The sequence below is a fragment of the Rattus norvegicus genome, chromosome 8 (assembly GCF_021556685.1).
Source record: "Rattus norvegicus strain SHRSP/BbbUtx chromosome 8, alternate assembly SHRSP_T2T, whole genome shotgun sequence".
In the NCBI taxonomy this organism is placed as follows: Eukaryota; Metazoa; Chordata; class Mammalia; order Rodentia; family Muridae; genus Rattus; species Rattus norvegicus.
Window position 1 is genome coordinate 128,652,376 of NC_141541.1, and position 25,092 is coordinate 128,677,467.

Here is a 25,092-nt window from a genome sequence, read left to right on the forward strand (position 1 = left end):
GAGAACTATGTAGCGGCCCCAGCTGCAGCGCACGCAGGCTGCTCTGCCAGTTGGGTGCCGAGATGCACACCATGCTACTAGAACTGACTACTGACCACGGAGACACTGCATATGGCCTGTGGAGAGCTCTAACGCCAGGACCCAGCCAGGGTTTGTCAATCGTCCTTCCACAGCCCTTCTCCATGTGGCAATCAGCAGTCAGAGGGATAAAACGGAACGCAGCCATGCGCTGGCCGTTACTATTACATAACATGGGGCAGGGTGCAGCAGTGACCTCAGTATGGCTGGAATGGGGTAAGAGTCCAGGACACGGGGCTGGGGATTTAGCACAGTGGTAGAGCGCTTACCTAGGAAGCGCAAGGCCCTGGGTTCGGTCCCCAGCTCCGAAAAAAAGAACCAAAAAAAAAAAAAAAAGAGTCCAGGACACAGTCCGCAAGCATGCCCCTTGCCTCGAGGGCACAGGAACTGGGTTGATCCATGCACCAACTACAAATCTTGTTTTTCAAAAATAATGTATTCCTAAGACCAAGCCAAGCAGAGTACCTCGCTGTCTGTGCGTGGCTGACATTCTCATGGTATCTGTTGCCACTGCTTGCATGGATACCTCTTCTCTCCACAGCCCTACAGAGGAACAGGACTGGTCACAGGGAGACATCCGTGATCAGAAGGCTGCATCTCTGCAAACCTCCCACAAGGGGGCCCAAAAGGATCGTGGGGAGAGGAAACCCTGAGACCCACAACTTTGGATTAACACCTCTATGAGACAGAAATGGACTGTGGGATAGAGCTGAGCCAGTGGGTCGGAAGCTTACAGCATCCTGCATTTGAATATATTTAAACAGACATCAAATGGAAGCAGTGTGGAGGGAGCTCTTCAGTGAGAGCACGTGGCACAGACTCTAGTGCTTCCCCTGAGTGGCCACCAGAGGGCAGCAGACGTAGTCGTCGGGAGCCTGGGGCTGCCTCTGTGAGATGGGAAACAAGTCCGTGCTCAGCAGCACTGGCCTCATCATGCTCCCTGGCAACTGCCTCTGTTGAATGTCTAACGGACTGAGAACAGAGGCCTCCCGGAACCTCTGTGGCTCCAGCAGGGAGCAGGCTTAATGGCATCAGGGCCCTCTGATGCTGGAGGGGACAGAATGATCAGACATTCGTGCTGGTAGAGCTTAGGCCAGTCCTGTCATCCAGATGGCCACCTCCTCTATGCTACTCATTCTGGGTTCCCACCCCACCGCTACCATCATGGACCATGAAGTAATGGTGATGGGCCTCCACGCGCCCCGGGCGGCCCTCAGGGCACTGCCCTGGAAGGTCAGCCCTGTGTATTCACCTTGGCTGCAGAGTCTCATTCCCACCTCACCATGGGTGGGAGGCTCTGACTGACATGGTCCCCTGCAGGAACGTTTGCTTTCTGGCTTTTCTCCCTTATCAGTCCCTGAGACCCACAGAAAGGGTAGTGTCCACCAGAGCCTGCATCCAGCCTTTCTTGATAGGAATAGGAACACTTGCTCTGTGCACTTCACCTGAGAACAGGTTCCTTTGCTTTGAATAACTGAGGTTTTTCGCAACTTCCCAAAGTACTAGCTTTTCCATTTTAACTTCAGTTACTTCTACTCAAGACTGGCAAGATGGCACAGTGGCCACCAGGTTGATGAGCTGCACTCGATCCCCAGGATAGCAGTGGTAGAGAGAACTCCAACAAGCTTTCCTCGGACCTCCAACCTGTGAACCCACATACACACATGCATATGTGCGTGTGCGTGTGCGTGTGTGTGTGTGTGTGTGTGTGTGTGTGTGTCCCCAAGGACAATGTATCCATGTGCCACGTCCACATTGCAGGACTGGCCTCTGGTCTTCTCTTCCTGACCACGCATGGAGCCTCACACCTTGCAGAGGCCATCCTTGCAGTAGCCACTTTCTCAGCATCATTAGCTGCTTTATACCAGGACAGGACCCTGTGGTCAGGACTCTTCACAGCTATACCCAAGAAAGACACTGAACCTTCTGCCTTTCCTGCCCTCCTCTCACCACACACAGAGAGCCTGAAGAGGGTAGGGGGAATCTATTTCCTCTCCCAGATTCCAGGCTTCACAGTGATGTGGAGAGCTCCACAGAGGTATGGGTTATACATTTATTTACTATTTATCAGGGTGCCCGCGCCACAGTGTACATGCGGAGGCTGGAGGACAACTCTCAGGAACCAGCCCTCTCCTTCCATTACATGGGTCCTGGGGATTAAACTGGGGTTGACGGTCTTGGCAGCAACACCTCTGCCTGCTGAGCCATCGTTCCTACCCCAGTGACACATTGGGAACGGCACACACCGGCTCACCCAAGAAATGTTTTTCAATGAAGCCCAGTTTCCCTTGTCATGTTATTAAAACTGGGTCTCTTGGATGTTACAATCATCTAAAGATTACAGCACAAAGACCCCCACTCACATCAAGACTGCAGCTCTGAGTCTGTAAGGTGGGGAGCAAGGGAGCCTGCACCACCCACTCGTCATCATATTCTTAGAGGCTGGACTTCAACTCTTCCTCAAACAGTGGGACTACAAAAGAGGCTTGTTTTAAATTGCATTTTTTTTTCTGCTTCAGAGATCTGTTTTTACAGTGTCTGGGCAGATCTTTCAACCTCCGAGTCACTCTCCATCTACTAAAGCATCAAATGCAATGGCTGGTGAGGCTCTGGGGACCCTGCATTCAGACTCCCATGCCTTCTGATGCTGCTCTGAGAACACAACCCAGGAGCTCTACGGCCTGGGCAACTGTAGTCAGCAGATTCAGGCAGAGCCACAAACCCAAGAGTGAAACTCACAGTCCACATGAGAAACTAAGAAGTGCACATTGTAAGAATTACCTCCTGTTGGACATGTAATGCAAAAGTGACCCTGGATGTAGCAGTCCCCCAGTGACAAGATCATTGGGGCTCAGAACACACAGAGACTAAGAACGTTTGCAAAACTGTAGTGATTCGACGCTCGCTTTATCTTTTCCCAGAAAACCCAAAGAGAAGTGGAAAGAGGTCAGAAGTCTCACTGGTACTGGAATAAACATATATGCACAAGTGCAGAAGAGACTGACTGGGCCCTTTCACCTGATAGAGCATCTGCTCACCAGGACAGGCTGATGGCCCCTGCTTTTGCTTGCCCATCAGAGCCTGTGGCCGAAGACAACATGCACAGGTCACAGGACATGAAGAAATCAAATCAGTGCTGACTGGGAAGCTTCCTCCTGCCATGTCGCACTCATGGTACTGAGAAGTACTGTGTGGGCTGCTGGGAACATGGGGTTGTCACAGTCTCACCCAGCTGTGAACACTTGGACTGTAATAACAGCTGGCATGGGGAGCTACGCCTGAGGGTGCAATGGTGGCGTGAATGTTAGGGGACAGCCAACCACTTTTTTACTGGCTTTGAAGCCGGATCCACACACACAGGAAATACATACCTCCCTCTGCACATCTGGACAAGAACCCATGGTGGAGAGCTCACAGGCCCTGGGAGTGAACCTACTACTATTAGTTTGCTAAAGGATACTGACTCAAAAGGCCTCCTAAACACTTAACTTTGTAGCCTCGCTTTAGTGCAGCTCCTGCCTTCACCAGAGAAGCTTCATTGTCGCAGTGGATACCGCACTTAATTCCAAGGCTTGTGGCAAAGTGGAGAAAGAAGACAGGACAGGGAGTTTGTAAGGGAAGGCCAAGGAAAGCAGTATGTTCTGGACAGGACAGAACTGGATAGAACTGGATGGGACAGGACAGGACAGGACAGGACAGGACAGGACACCGCTCTCAGGGACTCACACCTTGTCCTGTCTGCACAGGGTCAAGCCTGTCAGCATTCTGGCTTAGAGTGGGAGGGGCTCACCAGCCCCCACCCCACTACTCAGAAGCTATGGACAAATGGTGGTCTTGGGGACTGGAAGAGTTGCTGTTCGTTATGGGTGTGGCCCCTGGGTAGGCTGACCACACTGCAGGGCGTGGCCCCACACCCATTAGTCCATGGACTGCCCAAAATGGACGTTATGGGACTTGAGAGAGAAGGGGAGACAAAGCTGAGGCTGGAAGCTAGAAATGTATGACATTCTCAGAGAACTAATGAAATACATTATTGTCTATTTACTTCATGCTTTTTCTGGCCTTCAATATCTGTGTGTCCTGTCCCTACCAGATTCACTGGAGTATAATTAGCTAATTGTACACATTTTCAACAAAAAATAATCAGGCATGTTGACTAGAAAACTCCAAGGACAAGCTCACTGAATCAGCCACATCAGGCTGTACCCATCACACCCAGCTCAGGCTCCAAGCCTGGCCTGCCCCAGCCCCTTCAGGCCCACATGTCAGGTCCGCTGTGACTTTTGAGAATTTCCTTCCCTTTCTTGTGCACGTTTAGTCTTTTTGTCACGTTTAGCCTATACTTCCAAATGTCATTTCTTGGTTTTACTATAGGGAGATGTTGGGAGATTTGTATGGCTATACTTCCATAACTAGAGAAGTACATTATAACCAGAATGTAATAAGAATATAATAATAAGTGCTACACAGAAAACCTGTGGAGGAAACCAAGTTCACATGTGTATGAAGTGCAGTATCCCCAAAGTGTGACACAGCTCAGGCCCCACAGAAGTTTGAGGCAGGAAATTAGGGGGACCTGTGCAAAGCGCAGGGGGGGGGGGCCCAAGCATGGGCTGGGAGATGGCTCGGCCCTTGAACACACCCACTGCTCTGGCAGAAGCTTCAGGTTTGGCTCCCAGTACCCACACCAAGTGGCTCACAACCACCTGGATGCCAGCCCCAGGAGATCCAAAGCCCCCTTCTGACCTCTAACAACATCTCTACTCAGACACAGGTACACAAATACACACAAATAAAAATAAAATTACCGAAATCATAACTATGAGTAAACTGATATTATTTCTTTAAAATACCCCAGCAAGAAAGAAAGAGAAAACAAAGAAAGAGAGAAGGAGCAGCCAGGAGGCAAAGGAGAAGCAGCAGGGAGACAGAGAAGTAGCAGCAAGGAGTGCTGGAGAGATGGCTCAGTAGTTAAGACTAAGAGCACTGGCTGCTCTTCCAGAGGTCCTGAGTTCAATTCCCAGCAACCACATGGTGGCTTACAACCATCTATAATGGTATCTGATGCCCTCTTCTGGTGTGTCTGAAGATAGTTACAGAGTACTCATATACATAAAATAAATAATTCTGGAAAAGAAGAGGAAATAGTTTTTTTAAAAAAAAAGAAGGGATTGGGGATTTGGCTCAGTGGTAGAGCACTTGCCTAGCAAGCGCAAGGCCCTGGGTTCAGTCCCTAGCTCCGAAAAAAAGAATAGAAAAAAAAATAAAATAAAAAAAATAAAAAGAAGTAGTAGCAAGGAGAGAGAGGGGAAGGAGCAGCAGGGAGACGGAGAAGGAGCAACTGGGACACAGAGGAGCAGCAGCTGGGACACAGAGGAGCAGCTGGGACACAGAGGAGCAGCAGTGGGACACAGAGGAGCAGCTGGGACACAGAGGAGCAGCAGTGGGACACAGAGGAGCAGTGGGACACAGAGGAGCAGCAGTGGGACACAGAGGAGCAGCAGTGGGACACAGAGGAGCAGCAGCAGTGGGACACAGAGGAGCAGCAGCAGTGGGACACAGAGGAGCAGCAGTGGGACACAGAGGAGCAGCAGCAGTGGGACACAGAGGAGGAGCAGCAGCAGTGGGACACAGAGGAGCAGCAGCAGTGGGACACAGAGGAGCAGCAGTGGGACACAGAGGAGCAGCAGTGGGACACAGAGGAGCAGCAACAGTGGGACACAGAGGAGGAGCAGCAGCAGTGGGACACAGAGGAGCAGTGGGACACAGAGGAGCAGCAGTGGGACACAGAGGAGCAGCAGCAGTGGGACACAGAGGAGGAGCAGCAGCAGTGGGACACAGAGGAGCAGCAGCAGTGGGACACAGAGGAGCAGCAGTGGGACACAGAGGAGCAGCAGTGGGACACAGAGGAGCAGCAACAGTGGGACACAGAGGAGCAGCAGCAGTGGGACACAGAGGAGCAGCAGCAGTGGGACACAGAGGAGGAGCAGTGGGACACAGAGGAGCAGTGGGACACAGAGGAGCAGCAGCAGTGGGACACAGAGGAGGAGCAGCAGCAGTGGGACACAGAGGAGCAGTGGGACACAGAGGAGCAGCAGTGGGACACAGAGGAGCAGTGGGACACAGAGGAGCAGCAGCAGTGGGACACAGAGGAGGAGCAGCAGCAGTGGGACACAGAGGAGCAGTGGGACACAGAGGAGGAGCAGTGGGACACAGAGGAGCAGTGGGACACAGAGGAGCAGCAGCAGTGGGACACAGAGGAGGAGCAGCAGCAGTGGGACACAGAGGAGCTGCAGCAGTGGGACACAGGAATGAAGAACTGACATTAGTGATTAGTGACTAGTGAACCGCCTCAGCCTTCACACTTGACTTTTCTGTCTTGTCATTCTCCAGTGTAAGAAAACGTCAGTGAAAGGGCTAACCTGGGCCTTTGGGTTAGAGGCTCACAGTCACATGTTCAGCATCCTTCAGCATCTACTGCCTCCCTGGGACTAAATGGTACCCAGAAGAGCTGCTGCACACAAGACCCACAAGGACTTGACTGGTCAGCATGTTAAACCTGTATTCTTCTGAGGACATTACATTAAAAAGTCAAAGAAGAATGCTCAAACACTCACAGTGGAAGCTTGGTCAGCGCTGTTCTGACAACCATTGCTGGTAAGAGGTAAGAGGAAGCCAGATAGGTCAGAATGAGTTTCAAAGACCTGACCTCAAGAGTTCTAAACCTGAGGCCCCGCGGCAACATCCCCACAAATCACGCAGGCAGCTGAGTCTGCCCTCCTCTGGAAAGGCTGCCAGGAATTAACCTTCAAATGGAAACTGTGGCCGATGCCACTGCCAGATGATACTAAGGAGAAAGTCCTAGACGCTGCGAGAAGACGAGACCCATTTCTGTGCCTGCTAAGCTGTAGAGCCAGAGGCCTCCAGGTTGAAGAGACTGTCAAATTTACCAGGTTTTTCTTCGGTGTTTGACTGCCCCCTAGTGGCTACTGAAATTGATACAGGCAATTGCTTACAACAAAAGTATTTTAAAGTACGTAATAGAAATAAAATTTAAAATGTGCACAGAGCCCGGCATAACGGCACACATCTATAATCCCTGTGCTTGGAAGGACGAGGCAGGCAGATCTCTGTGAGTTCGAGGCCAGCCTGGGCTCCAGGTGAGCCAGGGCTACACAAAGAGACCCTGTCTTTTTTTAAAGTACACACACACACCACGGTACCAATAAGGTATATCTAGAGCTATTTCAACATACAGATAAACCCCCCATTACTCAACAAAGTTGAGTTTGCTCCAAGTGTGCTTACTTCAAAACAGTCTCTACCTTACAGCTACATACACACTCCTTCTGTCTGTCGTGTTCAGGACTACACTCAGACAGCCACAATCTGCCTCTCCCTAGAAAGGGCTGCTCTGCAGGGCACGTGGCAGGTCAGGAAGCCTGAGTTTGGTGACCAGCTGATGGCTGGCACCTGAAGTTCCCAGCGTAGGTTGTCCCTGACAACTGGAGACAGCTGTGTCACAGTGACCAGGCATGGAGAGTGCTTACCTCTAACACATTTGAACTGCATACGGTATTTCCAACTGTTGTCAATACTCTATTAAGTTGTAAAATATGGGGGCTGGAGAGGTGGCTCAGTGAGAAAACTATCTGCTACACAAACGTGTGGTCGGACTTCAGATCCACAGCACCCACATAAAAGGTAAACACAGTCAAACATTTCTGTGTACTGGAGGTACAAAGACAGGCTTGGGTACTGCCTTAGTTAGGGTTTCCACTATTGTGGAGAGACACCATGACCAAGGCAACTCTTATAAAGGAAAACATTTCATTGGGGCTGGCTTGCAGTTTCTGATGTTCAGTCCATTATCATCATGGCAGGAAGCATGGCAGCGTCCAGGCAGACATGGGGCTGGAGGAATGGAGAAGTCTACATTTTGATCCTAAGGCAGCCAGGAGGAGGCTCTCTTCCACTCCGGGTGGAGTTTGAGCATAGGAGGCCTCAAAGCCCTCCTACACAGTGTCGCACTTCCTCCAACAAGGCCACACCTCCTAATAATGCCACTCCCTATGGCCAAGCATTCAAACACATGAATCTATGGAACCAAACCTATTCAAACCACCACAGGTATAAATCCCCAAGCTAATGGCCAACCAGTCCAGACAGTCAGGGAGAGACCCCATCTGCAAAGGCAAGGTGGGAAGGACAGTGGAAGAATCATGACATCAACCTCTGGCCCTTCCACACACATGTGCACCTAACATGTACAAACACATACACTACATACAAAAATAAAGTCATGATGGAAAATTGTAAAACAGGGAGTGGGAAAAACTGTTTCCCAGTCCCCTGCATCTCATCCTAATAAACACAGAAAAGCAGAGCTGCAAAACTGAAGGCAGAGGAGCCTGGGGGCGTGGCCTGTCTGGAGGCGTGGCCTGAGCCTAACTACAGTAAGGCCCAGACACTGAAGGCCATGAGCTTCTCTTGAGCACTGGCAAGAACAAGCACTGAGAGGACCAGCCAACAGGTGTGGAGCAGGAGTGAGGCAAGTCTGTCACCAGGGGTGATGATGGGCAGGTCCCAGGTGACTCAAGATGTCCCCTGCACAGACCCCAGGAAATTCCTTCAGTGAGGAACTTCTGATAGCCAATAACACAGAGAGTCCCTAGCAGGAGATCCCATGGGAACAAAGGAAGCTTCCTATCGTCCCCCAGTCATTCCTGTGACATCTACCTGCAGACATCTTGGAGGGTAACTGAGATGAGCCTGCCTGGACTGTACATCACAGAGGCAGCCACATGGTGGTAACATTCACTGCACAAGCCAAGAGTCCCCTTTCTTTTCCCCATTTTCAGTTCTTTGAGTCAGGGTCTCACTATGTAGCCTTGGCTGGCCTGGAGCTCCTGTGGAGGCCAGGTCTGCCTCTGCTGGGATGAAAGACATGCGCCACCACACCCAGCAAACCCTTCTAATACCAGTGTGTGCCTAGCACGTGGGAGCCCTCAGTGAGACTCCCAGCACCAAAATAAGGCAGGGAAGAAGGACGCTGATTCTGGAAAATGTCTGCAGCATACAGAGAACCTTCAGGCACAAGGCTCACCTGTCAGGGAGCTGCTGTCCCAGGACAAGGGGGAAGATATTAAACTCAGCATGAAAACCCAGAAGGGTCTGATTTAAGTATGAGCCATGCTTTGAGCAGTCTGGTGCCTCCCTCCGCTGCCTCCAACAAAAGGCCGAACTCCACATGAAGCTGAACTACGAGTTAGAGCCCAAGGAGGGTCCCAAGGTCTTACAACTGCACAATTCCCTCAAATCTCAATTAAGTGGAGGCCAATGAAAGCTGCGTGTGCTACGTTATAAAATCAAAAGCATTCTTTCTGGACATGTATAACACATCAGTAATGAAGAAATCACCTCAATAACAGGCACGCTTTCCTGAAGTTCTGCTGTGTGCAAGGCCAGCATGCCGACCACCCGAGCAACCTTGGACCGTCTAGAGAGAAGAAACAAACCGGCATCAGTCACCACTACCAGCCACCACTACCAGCCACTACGCATGATGACCTGAGTCAGCTGTAAGATGGTGACGTGGGGCTGGCAAGAGGGCTCAGTGGGTAAAGGAGCTTGCCACCAAGTCTGAAGACTTGAGTTCAATCCTGGAACCCACATGATGGAAGAAGAGAGCTGACTCCTGAAGGCTGTTCTCTGACCTCCACATGTACACTGAAGTGTGCACATACACACTCACATAAACTATGAAACTCCCCCTCTTGTGCATACAGAACATGAATCACAGTGTCAGAGTTTAGATGGTTTGTGGTTTTTAAAAACCTGGAGAATAGGGCTGAGGAGATGGCTCAGGGGTTAAAAACAATGACAGCTCTTCCAGAGGTCCTGAGTTCAATTCCCAGCAACCACATGGTGGCTCAAAACCATCTGTAATGGGATCTGATGCCCTCTTCTGGTGTCTGAAGACAGAGACAGTGTACTTACATACATAAAATAAATAAATAAATCTTTAAAGGAAAAAACTTGGAGAATAGAAAACCTTACAATGACAAGTTTTATGAAAGCTTTTTTATTTTGCTTAGTTTTTCTCCTTTATTTTATATTTATGTGTTTTGCCTGCATGTAGGCACATGCACCCTGTGCATGCAATGCTCAGGGAGAGCAGGAGACTCGCTAGAATGGAGCTACAGATGTAGTCCTCAGAGAGCAGCCGGTGCTTGGTAACCACTGAGCCATCTTTCCAGCCTCTGTTCTTCAATCTCAATAAACACTAGTTTTAATGAGGTGGCTTTGATAGCCTCATTGGATGTTGAAAAACTACTAAGCAATGCGTCAGAGTGATTTGAAGAAAGTAATATAGAAAAGTCACATTGATAAAACTTTCATTGGAAAAAGACAAAAAAGTAGGATGGGAAACGAGGGATTGGAGTAAGTGGGGGGAGAGTGGGAAAGGGGGAGGGGGAGGGGGAGAGGACAATGAGGGGATGTAACCAAAGTGCATTACACATCTATGAAATTGTGAAATAATAAATAATTTTTAAAACTTTTTTCTCATCGAAAACTAACATGGTGAGGAGCTCGGATCTGAACTCTCACTGTTCTTGGAAAAACCTTTATGGGATTCACATGAGGAAACAAGTCAGACTTAGAAGTGTGGCCAGGAACGTGTGTCCTACCTCCTGAAACAGAGCCAGGCCTGACAGGCCTCAAGCCTCTCTGGTTCTTTGAGATGGGAATCTCATGACATGGCTCCCAGGCTGGCCTTGAACTCCTGACTCTCCTGCCTCAGCTTCCTGAGAATTGCAGGTGAGTGTTGCCATGCCTGGCTACTTCTGTGTGTCTTACACGTCAAATAAGAAAAAAATCTAAACCACAATCAATCAAGTAAGTCCCACAAAAGGAAACATACAAGAAATCCCTCTCCTTGATGAGAGCTGACTAAACACAGACCCTCGGGAGTCTACTGACATGAGAGATTTGTTGACCTGCAAGATAACTAGAAACCGAAAGAAAGAAAGAAAGAAAGAAAGAAAGAAAGAAAGAAAGAAAGAAAGAGAGAGAGAGAGAGAGAGAGAGGGAGGGAGGGAGGGAGGGAGGGAGGGAGGGAGGGAGGGAGGGAGGGAGGGAGGGAGGGAGGAAGGAAAGCTGGAAGTGGAACAGAAACCGCATGTGACCCAGACAGATGAGGCTGACAGAGCGGGGTGGACAATTGCCCTCCTGAGAGCCACTGGGAAGAGGCCTTCCCTGAAGGCTGGGACACCCCACAGCGAGTGATCCATACTGAGGAGGACACAGACATGTGAGGGAGCCAAGGCTGTGATTTCCTACACTAGGGCTGGGGAGGGCCTGTGGTAGTCAGGATGACAATGGCTCCCTTAGGCTCATATGTGTGAATACTTTGTCCCTAGTTGGTGGAACGGTTTGGGAAGGATTGGGAGGTGTGGCCTTAGTGGAGGCAGTGTGCCACAGGGGTGGGTTTTGAGGTTTTAAAAACCCACACCAGACCCAGTTAGCATTCTCTGCCTCCGACCTGCAGATGAAGACGTGAGCTCTCAGCTGGTCTTGCCGCACGCCTGTCAGCTTGACACCATGATGCTAGTAGGTTCTAACCCTGTGCTGGTGTAAGTCCCAAATAAACTCTCTTTCTCTATGTTGCCTGATCCTGGTGCCTTAGCACAGCAATGGGAAAGTAAGTAAGACCAAAAAGACATGCCAACTCCAGAGGGAAGCCCAACCAAGCCACTGGAGCCAAGCTCCAGCACCCATGTAAAAGACAGACATGGTGATGTGTGCACCTTGTACCCCAATGATGTGGCAGGCAGGGACAGGAGTGTGGGAAATGGCCTCAAGTTGTCAATAACACTAAGACCATGTGTGTTGTTGCCCCAGCCTAGGGAACAGCACCAGGCCATGGGTGTGTGCGACACTCCCTTCATGGGTGCTGCATCATGGCCATGGGTGTGTGCGACACTCCCTTCATGGGTGCTGCACCATGGCCATGGGTGTGTGCGACACTCCCTTCATGGGTGCTGCCAGAGCGGCCCCAACGTCAGGAACAGGCTTCAGGAGCGTGGAGGAACAAGCTTGCTAAGGTCTTTCCTAGTCACCCGGCTTCAAAGCTGCTGACACTGTTCAGAACTCTTCCCTGAGGAGACATGGCTCGGTGACTCTGAGGAGGGTGTGGACCACCTGACAAGCGCAGTCTCTGTATGTGGAGCCTCAGCCGCTGGGCAGGTGTGCCCATGGCCAGTGCTCCAAACGCTTCTGACCAAACTTCCAACCATGAGTCAGAACCTTGCTAAGGGCTCAGAGCCTGGCTGGAGGAGACGAAGCGTGAGCCATCAACACAACAATGCTCAGGTAAAATGATTTAACAGTTGGCTTCGAAGCTGACTGGCTCTGGGGAATAAGGGCAAGTTCCCTTCTCATGACCTGCCTACACCGAAGTCTACCAGAGTTCATGTGTATGTTGAGTAGATCCCTTATTTTCCGGTGGAAAGTATTTTGGGTGAGATTTTCATTTTATAAATACATCGAGTTATCAAAATATCGTGGGTTTCATTTGTTCTTAAGACTGTGCAATTCAGTGTAGAGAGAGCATTACTTCGGTAAAAACCCCCAGTGATCAATTTTTATAAGATTGAAAAGGAGTACGAAGGACAGTTAAGTAATGCACATTTTAAAGGCGAATACATTTTACTATAAGTCATAAAATTGGAAGATGGTTGTGAAAACTGAGCGTTAAAATCTTGCAGGCCAAAAAAAAAAAAAAAAAAAAAAAGAACAGAAGCACTTTCATGTCAGCAGGGGGCGCTGCAGACCAGGAAATGACACCCAACAAACAGCAGCGCTTTCCAGGCTATCCTGCAGTCCTGTTCCCTTTGCAGAAAGAAGATACAAGGAAAACTTCCCTCTAAAGCCTTTCACAAACTCTGCAGGTGCCCTCGTATCTCACCAGCATGGAGAAGAAACTGCTGTCACACCTATACCAGCCTCATCAGCTACGAGTTCCATCATAAATCTCCAAGGTGACAGTGACCTTCCCCATGGTACACCAGACTGTCTCCTGGCCCCACAATCTGCCAAGGATCTACTGAGTAGGTGAGGACACAGCCCCACTCTACAGATGAGAGCACTGAGGCTCAGTGAATGTAATTTGCCTGGCGGGGCTGATCTGGGGGTCCCAACCCTACACTTCTGCCTCCCACATAGACGCCTCCTAGAAAACGGTTCCACCACGTGACCAAGCTCCACCAGCAGCCCCCATACATGACCTCTCTGCATGACAGTCCCCATAATAGTGTGGGAAGCTCCTGCCACAGCAGGAAGACAGAGGAAACAGAAACAGGGACAAAACCCCCAAAGGCAGGTCCATCTCACAATGGACACTCAGAAAAGCGATGGTCTTCCATGTTGGAACAACAGGCAGTGGCTACTTCACATCTCTACGCTCAACTATGTCTCATGGTTACCTCAGGTTCACTGTGGACGACTTAGGAACTGTGATGAGGTGTCTGGCAATAACTATAAAATCACAAAGAATACACCTTAAAATATGAATGTTACTTACATATCCCAGTTTGGAGCTATTCGCAGATGCTGGATTAGCAACTGGAACTAGAATTTAAAAAAGAAAAACATCAAAATGTAAGACTTATTCAGAGCAACATCCAAAGCACGTGAATTAACAGGGAACTTTACACACTGGCATGAGAATCCCACCAGGTAGGTGACCACTGACAGACGTAACCTCAGCCAGTGAGCGTGCCAGCAAGATGAACATAAGTAAGAAGCAAGAAGCGGGCACTGGAGGGACAGCTTTGCAGTTACGAGTGGGTGCCGCTTTGCAGGCGACCCAGGTTCAATATCCAGCACCCACAATGAAGCTTACAACCGCCAATCATCTGTAACTTCAGCTCCAGGGCATCTGACACCTTCTCCTGGCCTCTAAGAACACCTGCTGTACACGTGTACACACACACACACACACACACAGAGACATACACACACACACAGACATACATGCACACAGACATACACACACACACACACACAGAGAGACATACACACACACACAGACATACATGCACACAGACATACACACACACACAGACATACACACACACACAGACATACATGCACACAGACATACACACACACACACACACACACAGAGACATACACACACACACAGACATACATGCACACAGACATACACACACACACACACACACACACACAGAGACATACACACACACACAGACATACATGCACACAGACATACACACACACACAGACATACACACACACACAGACACACACACACACACAGACATACACGCACTGAATCTTTAAAAAATTAATAAGATGTTTGATTTCTCCTACTAAATACTGTCTAATTTTTGACTCCCCACCCCCGACAGACACCCACAAGCAACCTTCATAACGACTCAGGACCAAAGTGAACTGAACCTTCTTCATGCTGACTTCAGGGGCTCAATAGAAAGTCACTGCTGCAACTTCCAGAGGCTTGAGGAACCCTACCAACCCTGGCAGTACCAGTGAGACACACCAAGGAAGAATTATCTCAGGAGAACAGAAAGTGGTAGCTGTGAGGCTCTGTGTCCTTTACTACATCAGAAACCTTGGCATGGGCCACCTGAGCTCACAGCAGCACAGAGTCCCGCCTCCTTACAGACAGGTACCATGGCTGCCGGTCAACACTTAACAACTGTCCACAGTTCAAAATCAGTATGCACACAACTGATTCAAGGAAGGAATTGAAGATGATTTTCTAGAATTTTCATGAATATAGTTTTCATTTTTTTAAAAAATCACTTTTTTCTTTGCAATGAAGCCACATTACAGTTGTAACCAACTGGACCTGGTGGCACAGGCCTATGATCCTGGCAACTTGAGAAGTTGAGGCAGGAAGATTATATGTTCAAGATCTGACTAAGCTACAGAACATGTTCAAAGCAGCGGCTCAAAGTAAGAACTAGGGTCAGGGATGTGGTTCAGTGGTAGAGCGCTGGCCTAGCCTGGGTAAGGCCCTGGGGTCCCCCGCTCCACCACAAAAACCAAAAGTCTTGGTCCTTGTCTTGTTTTTATTGCCTGTCCTGTGCTGTGTACAGGCTGAGGAGCTACCCTACTCCTGAGCCTCGCCTCGCTCAGCCCCGAGCCCTTGCTCATGTGTCTTTGAAATGCAGAGGCTGCCACAGTGGTGGGGTCCCTGGGATGCTCATCCACCTTGCAGTACCTACCAGCGGGGAGTGAAGCAGCCTGGTGGCCACCTCCTTGTGAGTGGCCACCACACACAGATAGCACAGGAGGTTCAGCTTGGCCCGCAGGGCCCCTGTGCTCTTCTCACTGGAGTCGACGTGGGAGCACAGCTGCTGCAGGAAGTCACTCCAGTCCTGGTCCTTGAGGGCCAGCAGCTTCTCCACTGTGGAGAGAAGGAGGCAGAGGAGCAGAAGGAGTGTGTGTGTGAGGTGGGAAGGACTGAGCAGACATCCAGTGAGAAGCAGAACAACACAGAACTCAGGGCCAGGATGAGGACAAGACATGCCAGTATCAACATGAAAGGCACCCACCCCGCTCTGAGGAGATGCACTCCTCTATCCAAGGAGATTAGCCATGTCAGTGAACTACAGCTAAAACAATGGCAATGCTGCCCATAACAATGACAGTAATGCTGTCCGTAACACTAGTCTTTCAAGTCAGAGAGCTGGGAGAGCTTGCCTCGCAAGCATGAGGACATGAGTTTGATGTCCAGAGTCTACATAAAAAGTTATACTTGCAGTCCTGGCACTCAGGAGGTGGGGGCAGGAAGCTTCCTGGCCAGCCAGTCTAGTCTAGTCAGTAAGCTGAGACCAAGGGACCCTCCTCAGAAGAGGTAGACTGTATGTCTAAGGATAACACTGGGAGCCATCCTCTGGCAAACATGCTCACACTTATATGTGCACCCACCCACCCACTCGTGCAGTTATAACCACACGCATCTACACACATTTTTAACAAGTCTGGTAAAATGACTGCTAAACACGTCCAGGTCAGGAGGGTGGCTGGCCAAACACGGACTGCAGCCTCCGGCTTCCCACACAAACCAGACACACACCAGAAATGGCATCTAAATGTAGAGGTTACAGCTTATCTGTCTACAGACAGACTCGATTATAAATGCTCCCTAGTTCTGCTCCCTCCGCTTGTGGGAAGACTCTTGGTGCTGGCCACACTGTGACTCTGCCTCCCTGTCCCTCAGAAACATCCCTCCTTGGCTTTGTCTTAGTTTGAATCCACGTGTGAGCTTGACTTGCACACTTTTAAGTTGGTGTCTTCTTAACTGTGTGTCCTTTTGTTATTGTGAATTTAGTCCCAATCACAGAGCCACAGCGGAGGACTGGCCCCCTAAAGAGATCAACCCGGACTGGAGAGATGGCTCAGAAGTTAAGAGCACTTACTGCTCTTCCAGAGGGCCTGAGTTCAATTCCCAGTAATCACATGGTGGCTCACAACCATCTGTAATGAGATCTGATGCCCTCTTCTGGTGTGTCTGAAGATGGCTACAGTATAATATATATAATAAATAAAATAAATCTTAAAAAACAAATCAACCTGAAGTCCATCAAAATCCCTGGGGTTCACTCCAGGAAAGGCTTTCACGGGCTGAAAGGCAGCGATCAGCAGAAACCATCCCCACAGGGATGAGCCACCCAACTTTCTCTCCCTGTCCTGGTCCTTCTAACACAATCCCAAATCTTCACCATTGGCACTCACAGCAGCAACATGCAGGACAGACATCTCACTGTCCTTCCCAGGGAAGGACAGAGACTCGCCATCCACTCAGCAAGAAAATGGGCCCAACACCCCAGAAGCTTCCCCACCCACAGACAGCCACCAGCCCAGGGGAAAACCAACAGCTAGCAAAGACAGACGCATCAGCAGTTGACTCCTGGTGTGCAGGACATGGCCTGAAAACATTGCCAAGAAAACAGGTCATTAGTTATCCCTCTCACAGACGCTCCTCCTGCAAGTACAGAAGGATCATACGTACGCCAGTGCATGAAGGCCAGTGGTTCCATGAGCCTATGACTTACCAGAATATGCTGGGAGGTGCAAGATTTTTGGGTCAAACTTGATTGCAGGTTGCTTCATTATCTGTGGTGGGAAAAACACTTGTGAGAAACCCTTTACACCCAATAGCTGCCCCTGTATCCAAGCACAGATCAGCAAGGCCTCTGTGGTAAAGAACAATCTGACACCTAACTGTCATCAGAAGGATTCAGTGGGTGTGGGGCAGATCCCAAGGCCCCAGCCTGGGGAGGTACAGGCAGGAGTGCTAAGGTTCACGTAGCTACAGAGCGAGACCCTATCTCAAAGCACCAGCGAACAAGAATAATCCAGCAGCGACTGGTGACATGAAAAGGTGTAATACAGATCGTTTCTTTTGAAAATCCTTTCCCACCAATGTCTTCAGTCAGGCAGAGCCTCCCAGAGGGCTCAGGTCCCACCTCAGCGAGCCACTGAGCCAAGGAGGAGCAAAGTCACTAAACACGTGACTCTATGGTCAGATGGTCATATATGATTGGGGAAACAGGGCAAATATCTCGTAAGCACTAAAACCTTTAGTATTTAACAATTAGAAACAGGCAGGACAAAATTATAGACAGATACTTCACAGAGAAACTTCTAAAAAGTAGTACAGAAGCAAGTTGTTAGACGACTATGGCGTGGCATGGCGTGGCGTGGACAGGGTCAGTGCAGGTGGAAGGCAGGCTGAGGTCTTGATGTGGTGTGCACAGTGAAGGCCGGGTAGGCCTTGATGGCTGGCTCTGAGAAGAGAAGAACCATTCCAGAGGACACTAACACACAAATACTTTATCACACACTTGCACTTCATCTGAGAAATCCTGTGATGGAGAAACCAATGGCTGGTCTAGGAGTTTAGACCATGGCCCCTGCGCCTAATGTCTGCAGAATTGTGTGTTGCTGTCTTTAGCCCTCACAGACAGACAGCATTCTTGACAGAAATGACAAAATGAGTCTTACTCAAATCTGATGCTCTAAATCATGCTATTTCAACCACGAGAAGTCCTTGCAAAAATCTTAACTAAAGTCACTCCACAAAATACCTGACCATCATTCAGTAAAGGGTTTTAATTATGAAGTGTTGCAGGCCATGACAGACAGGGACAGACTACTACAGTAGACAGACAGATGGAGGGGGCTCAAGTGTAATGTGGGCCTTGAGCAGACAAAAGGCATCAGAGGGTCAACGGGTAGAATTGTGGAGACTGGGGTCATTAAGCCCTGGGCCTGCCAACCTAAGCCTATGGTGACCCACCTCAGGCCAGGCACAGCAAAGGCAAGCAAGGCCTTCTCTAACCACGAACCTTTTCCCTGAATCTAAAACTTGTTTTAAAAATATAGCATACAGTTGTTTAGATAAAAATAGTTTAAAAAACAAAATTCTGTTCACTAAAGTTTCCCAGAAACCTTACATAAGGAAACAAGGGAAGAGAAAGCCGATGGAATCCCAGGCTACTCTACAAAGCCCACTGGGACAGCACCACATTACCCATGAAGCCTTGCAGAATTCAGTCTCTCTGCCAGATTCTGACTCATGGGAAGACTCAGTCCTTTAAGGGAGATGGTCATGTAAGGCAAGGGCTGGCTGTCTAGGAAATCAGCACACTCCCAGACGAGAGCAGGGGACATTGCCACAAATGAATGTGAAAAAGATTTTCAAAAAACAAAGCTGGAAGAATAAAACATGGTGTGGGGCAGGGGCTAGAGAGATGGCTCAGAGGTTAAGAGCACCGACTGCTCTTCCAGAGGTCCTGAGTTCAAATCCCAGCAACCACATGGTGGCTCACAACCATCTGTGATGGGATCTGATGCCCTCTTCTGGTGTGTCTGAAGACAGCTACAGTGTACTTACATACATAAAATAAATAAATAAATCTTCTTTTAGAAAAAAAGAATAAGACAGAGCTGAGGCAGAGGGTGACTGTGTGGGGCTAGAAATCACAGCAAACATGGAGACAGAGACAGTGCTTCGCAGTGAGCCCTGGTCACCTTCAGCAACACACTGCTCTTACAGAAGCAAAGAGTACACCAGGCACTGAGACCCAGGGCCACGCTGGCCCCACAACCTCATCAGTACGGACATTGTGCAAGAGACTGGGTCTGTGTGGCCGGCATCCCTGAGTCCTGCTCTATGTAAACACAGCTGGAGACAGGGTGGGGCTGGGAGCTGAGATCTGGGGTCTGGAGGTTGGTGGGCCTCCTCGCATGCACGGCACATGCACGGCACGCAGCAAGTGTGATCAAGCAGGATGAAGCGCCCCCCTGCAGAGACACGCAAGTGAAGGGAGAGCAGAGGGCCTCTGCGGCATGTGGCACTGCAGCACACGGGACAGGCAGCCCGGGAGAGACAATGAGGAGAGAGTGCTCTGACCCCCACACACACTCTACTTCGTAGCACCGCCACAGTGGGTGTCCCCCTGCACCTTCGGATTGTCTATAATTGGGGTGATCACAAGGTCTGAGTCTGTGTAGATCAGCTCTCTCATCTGGGATTCCAATGCCCCCTGGCTCAGGTGCCCGCTTGTCATCTGGAACAAGAGCAAAAGCCACATTTGTAAGGAGAGTGACAGGCCAGCCGCTCAGGACTCCTGTGTCTTCGAGTGCTATGAAAACACCATCAGTCCTGAACGGTGTGTGCTGTGCCCATTTTACACACAAGAAGTGTCAGAAAGCAACTAGATAGTCACACCACCGTCCTGATGGCAGACTGGTCACACCAACAGTTCTCACCCCCTGGCCAGTCAGGATCTCACTACAGTCCTCCTCCAGCATGGGGCAAAGGTGACAGCACTGCCCAGGGCTTGTCTCGCTTTTGTTTCTTGCTTTAAATTTTTTTCTTTTTTCTTTTTTTTTTTTTTTTTTCCGGAGCTGGGGACCGAACCCAGGGCCTTGCATTTGCTAGGCAAGTGCTCTACCACTGAGCTAAATCCCCAACCCCTCTCGCTTTTGTTTCTTTTTTTTTTTTTTTTTTTTTTGGTTCTTTTTTTCGGAGCTGGGGACCGAACCCAGGGCCTTGCGCTTCCTAGGCAAGCGCTCTACCACTGAGCTAAATCCCCAACCCTCACTTTTGTTTCTTAAGATGAGCCGTGCCCCACCCTTCATCCACAAAACAGGCAACCACTTCCGTCTTCCTGAGTACTCTTGAAATCAAATTCTAGGATTTTAAAAGTGCAGCCTTGCCTCTAAAGAATTAAAACACACACACATTGCATTGTGTCAGTAGGGTGCGCACACACACACACACACACACATATTCACACACACACACATATTGCATTGTGTCAGTGGGGGTGCACGCACATACACACACACACATATTACATTGTGTCAGTGGGAGTGCACATACACACACACACACACATATTGCATTGTGTCAGTGGGGTGCACATACACACACATGCACTGTAATAAAATAATGAATGACTGCATATTCTGTAATTCCATTTACATGAAATGTGCACAACAGGCTGTCTAGGAAGACCCATGGACTAGGGTGGGAGACGTGGAGGAGGCTGAGAGTGACAGCAGTTACAGGGTTTCTTTGAAGGATAATGAAAGCAGCTCTCTGATTGGCTGGGATAAGTCACACAGCCTGTGAATCCAGAACAAGCCCATGAAACATCTACTCTAAGTGGGTAAATGGTATTTCATGTCCTACTCCTCAATACAATCACCACCACTTACATCAAAGCAACAACCAGGGTGCTGTGCTTGCTAGGAAAACCAGCATCCATCAGGGTTCACACCACAGTCAACCCTGCACAGCAGGGTTCATACATCAACTGATAATTATCTCCACAGGTGTCTATAACGTGACATAAGTCCCATGGCTGCTCACCTTGGATAAAGGAGAGGTCTTCTGAGGTGAGCTGGGGTCCTCACCCTCTCCAGGATTTAATTCCACCATGGCGCTAGTCCTTGGAGTGGGCCGTGAACTGGAAAACACAGACAACTTAACATCAATAGGCTGTGGAAGTGATCCCTTCCACTCCCTGTCTCCTAGCAGAAAGAATGGTGGGAAGCCGGAAGGACTCCATGCCTCTTGCACATACCTGAGGAGAAATATGGACTCATTCAGCTGGCCTCCCATGATACTCTTGGGCCTCAGCTCAGTCGGGTTTTCTGTGGTCAAACAGTAACATGTTACCCAGAAGGAACTGAAACCACCATGAGCAGAATGAAACACAGGGAGACGTGAAAAGAAAGCAAACATGCGGTTAGGGGGCTCCTCTAAATGGGCCGCAGCCCACAAACTACTCAAACCAAGCCTTACCTAGCCTGAAAGACTGGCTGAGCCGATGAGCTCCCTTCTGCCCTTTGGCTTGTCCATTCTTAGGGCTCTGCAAAAGCTCTCTGGAATCATGTGGTCCAGAACATTCCATGACATTTCTGCTGCTTAACAGGAGAGATATACAAACAGGAGAGATAACTGGGAGTCTCACCTCAGACTCCCTCCCCGGGGTTTTGCAAATAGCATAAAAGGTGTCAGAGCATAACTGCACTGTGTCTACACTGAGCCCTTTCTAGATGCCAGGCATCCATCTACACCAGAGGTCTAAAAACCCTTTCTCTGACAAATGGCCAGAAGCAGACAGACAAGCAGATACCAGAAACAGAGTGCCACAAAAACCAGCAATAAGTTTCTCTCCCTGTTACATGGCCTGGGGTCCATGAAAACTAACTGTAAAGGCCACGGTCTGTTGCTGTCCCAAATAACAGGAATGAGCGGTCTCTACAGCTGAGAGGACAGAGGAATTCTCTAGTGAGCGGATTTCTTTTGTCCCTGATCATCCTGCTGCCAGGTAACCCTGACACCACCCGACTTCTCCAAGACTTGAGTCTAAATGATGCTCACTCAGTGCTGGTTAGAAACACCCAGAAGGGGAAAGCGCCAGCCCAGCTCTGAAGCCCCACTGACAGGAGGACATAATGAGAACCCGGCTATGGCACAGATGCTCACAGTTAACACACTTCGACTTCTCTACGCAACACACCGCACTTGACAAGATTAAAAACAGAAGCAGTCATTTGCCAAGGAGCAAATGGGGAAAGTTAGCAATACCACCACTGTGCCTAGTGTCCAAGACTGAGAAAATAACAATAAAATGTCTGAGCAGGACACACTAGATGAGTCTCTGCTCACACATGACCGCCATGTCCGCAGAGCTTTGACCTCCTAACTCTGGAGTTGCTTGTTCACACAGGGAAGGCCAGGAGGAATGCCAAGTTCATCACAGACCCTCTACACTTAGGCTGACAGCAACTCCATGATGATACTTCCCTTCCCACCACATGATCTTTAGGGGAATAAAGGCTGGCGAGTCAGACACTGGTCCTGTGGTTCCCACACCAGTAGCCCATGTCAATTCCATCCACTTTGTGACCACACCTAACTGAACAGGGGCTGATGCATTCTGTGCTGAGAAGGCAGGCACCCAGCTGTGCCCAGCAAACCAGTCTGTGGCTTCCACACTGAACCCTGACTGGAGGAGGGAGAAAAAAACCCTGAACAAGATGAGAACCAGAACATCAAGACTAAACCTGTCCTGAGGAACCTCGAAGTGGCCCCAAAGGCTAGACCCACACTGGGCCTGGGTGGCACAGAGGCTGGGGCACACTACCTGAAGGTGGAGTCCTCGGAGACCGAGTCTGAGTCTTCTCTCCGCAGGGCATCCTTCCAGAAGGGGTGCTGCAGAACTCCCTCCCAGGATAATCTTTAGGAAACATGGTGGCACAGCTGGTTAAGGAAATCCCAACCTGACCCACACTCATGGCATCAGATCCCACCATCCGTGAGTGTCAACTCCACAGCTCATTTACATATCACTCTTCCTTAGCAAACATCAAAAATCAGAAGCCGGAACAGCTAAAAACTCTGAACTTTCAAGTTCACAATCCAACAAGTCTAATGAAAATATTCACCCTTTATCTTACAAAACGGGCATGACTGTTTTGGTTGGTTATGTGGTTCTGATATGAGCTGACACCTCAAATATACATGTGTGCACTCATTCTGTACTGGTGGTTGTTGAGGGAGGTTGTGCAACCTTTAGTAAAAGGGCACTGGCTGGAAGGAAGTGCATAATGGGAGGTGGGGACAGAGGAGACATTTCACAACCTTGCCCCACTCCTTGTCTGTTCTCTGCTTCCTGACTGGGGATAAAATGTGACCAGCTGCCTCACACTCTGGATGCTTCCTGGCTGGGGATACAATGTGACCAGCTGCCTCATGCTCTGGGTGCTTTCCCCCACCCGCCATGAGGGCCTCTGTCCCTTTCTCAACTGTGAGCTAAAATCAACCTTCCTCCTTTACTTGCTCTGGCCGGCTTCTGTTACTGTGGCAGGAAGCAACCCATGCAGCTGAGCCCCGTTAGTATCTAGGTGTGCACACTGCACTGAAAGGAACTGAGCTCAGTGAAAACACACTTCCAACATCCAAAGGCTGAAGGAAGGAGAAAGAAGAACCTGAGGAAAAGATGAAAGGAACAGGAGGTGAAAGGAGAGAGAGGGGGATGCACAGGTGGTATTGATCTGTAATCACAGTGCAGGAAGCTGAGGAGGGATTGACCCGAGCCATACAGTGAAGTCCTCATCTAGAAAGGAAGGAAGGAAGGAAGGAAGGAAGGAAGGAAGGAAGGAAGGAAGGAAGGAAGGAAGGGAGGAAGGGAGGAAGGAAGGAAGGAAGAAAGGAAGGAAGGAAGAGAAAATCTTTGTACCCCCATGACAGGAAAGCGGTCTCCACTCCTCATCCTCAAGACCTGACCGTACCTTTTCTGAGGATCCTTCTGCAGCAATCCATCCAGCAAGTTAATGAAATCTGAGGATGCTTTGGGGAATGAAGAGTCTGTGAACAAAGATTTTCCCAATGGAGACGGGGTAAGAGGAGCCTATAAACATGGACTTGGTGTTACTGTCTGTCAGCAGCACCTAAAGCAACAGCATTTATGCATTCAAGTTGTTTTAACAGGCGGCACTGAACCCATTAACTATGTTACAGCATGCACTGAGCAGGACCAGTGTGCAGAACAGACACACAAACCTTTAACATGTGTGCATCCTCGTGACTCAGTCTTAGCTGCCCTGGAACATTCCTTTCCCTGAAATAACCACAGGAGGGTCTGGAGCCCCAGCCACTCACCCCTGGTCTTCAGTGCTAGCTGACCATCTTCTCTGAAGCAGGCCTAATTTTCCCATCTTTGCCCTATAATACACTATAATTCGGATCCGGGCAGCCCCGCCTTTCTTCAGAAAGATTTCAACAGAGAACTAACAATACTGAGCGTGACTACGATAGAGCCGCCCCATCCTTCAGACCTCACAGCACTTAGAAGGGTAAGTACGCACGGTGGTCATGGCCAGTCTGTGGCTGGAAGTGGCCTGGACAATAGTGACCTAGGAAACAGCTGAGCACCGTTTCCTTGGGCACTGACGCACAGAATGCTGGGCACCGTGATGTAAAAGCGTCTTTTATTCGCCTGATGTAACTGTCGTCTTGGAAGCTTTTGCCTCTATCTGCGAACCTAGGCCTTGTTCTGGAAATTTCTCACCTCTGTACAATCTTATCTGGGCCTAGAATGTTTTTAGCTTCTGAGACTTGATGCTGAGTGAACTTTCTAGTTCTTTCTACTCTCTGGCTGGCTGATTCAACTGTTCCAGCTCAAACTCCTCTCCAAGCTGACTGTTTCAATCTGGCTTCTCTCAGCCTCTTTTTGCTCTAGTTGGCCCCAAACTAATCTGACAATCTGTCCTAATCTTCTGGCTCTTTTTCTCTGGCTCATTCTGTCTTCACTTGTGCCTAGCTTGTTCTCTCTCCAAAACCTGTCTCTGTACAACTGTCTCGGCAAAACTGCCCCCCCATGCTCATGACAGTTGGCATATCCTGTCAAATCTTCCTCTGAATCATCACTTTGT

The 25,092-nt window shown here is 49.4% G+C and overlaps 1 protein-coding gene across 7 annotated transcripts in view; it reads right to left on the minus strand.

The window, feature by feature from the left end:
* Positions 1 to 25,092, minus strand: part of Ulk4 (unc-51 like kinase 4) — a 305,588-nt gene that overhangs the window by 267,128 nt on the left and 13,368 nt on the right. For 4 of the 7 annotated variants that reach the window (XM_087563005.1, XM_087563007.1, XM_087563003.1 and 1 more), the window contains 10 exon segments: positions 23,950 to 24,025; positions 22,803 to 22,895; positions 21,455 to 21,573; positions 21,234 to 21,303; positions 21,020 to 21,116; positions 19,605 to 19,709; positions 17,190 to 17,250; positions 15,357 to 15,538; positions 13,664 to 13,710; positions 9,499 to 9,577 (listed from right to left, as the gene is read on the minus strand). In XM_087563005.1, coding sequence (XP_087419131.1) covers positions 9,499 to 9,577; positions 13,664 to 13,710; positions 15,357 to 15,538; positions 17,190 to 17,250; positions 19,605 to 19,709; positions 21,020 to 21,116; positions 21,234 to 21,303; positions 21,455 to 21,573; positions 22,803 to 22,895; positions 23,950 to 24,025 — 929 coding nt within the window. 7 annotated transcript variants of the gene reach the window in all.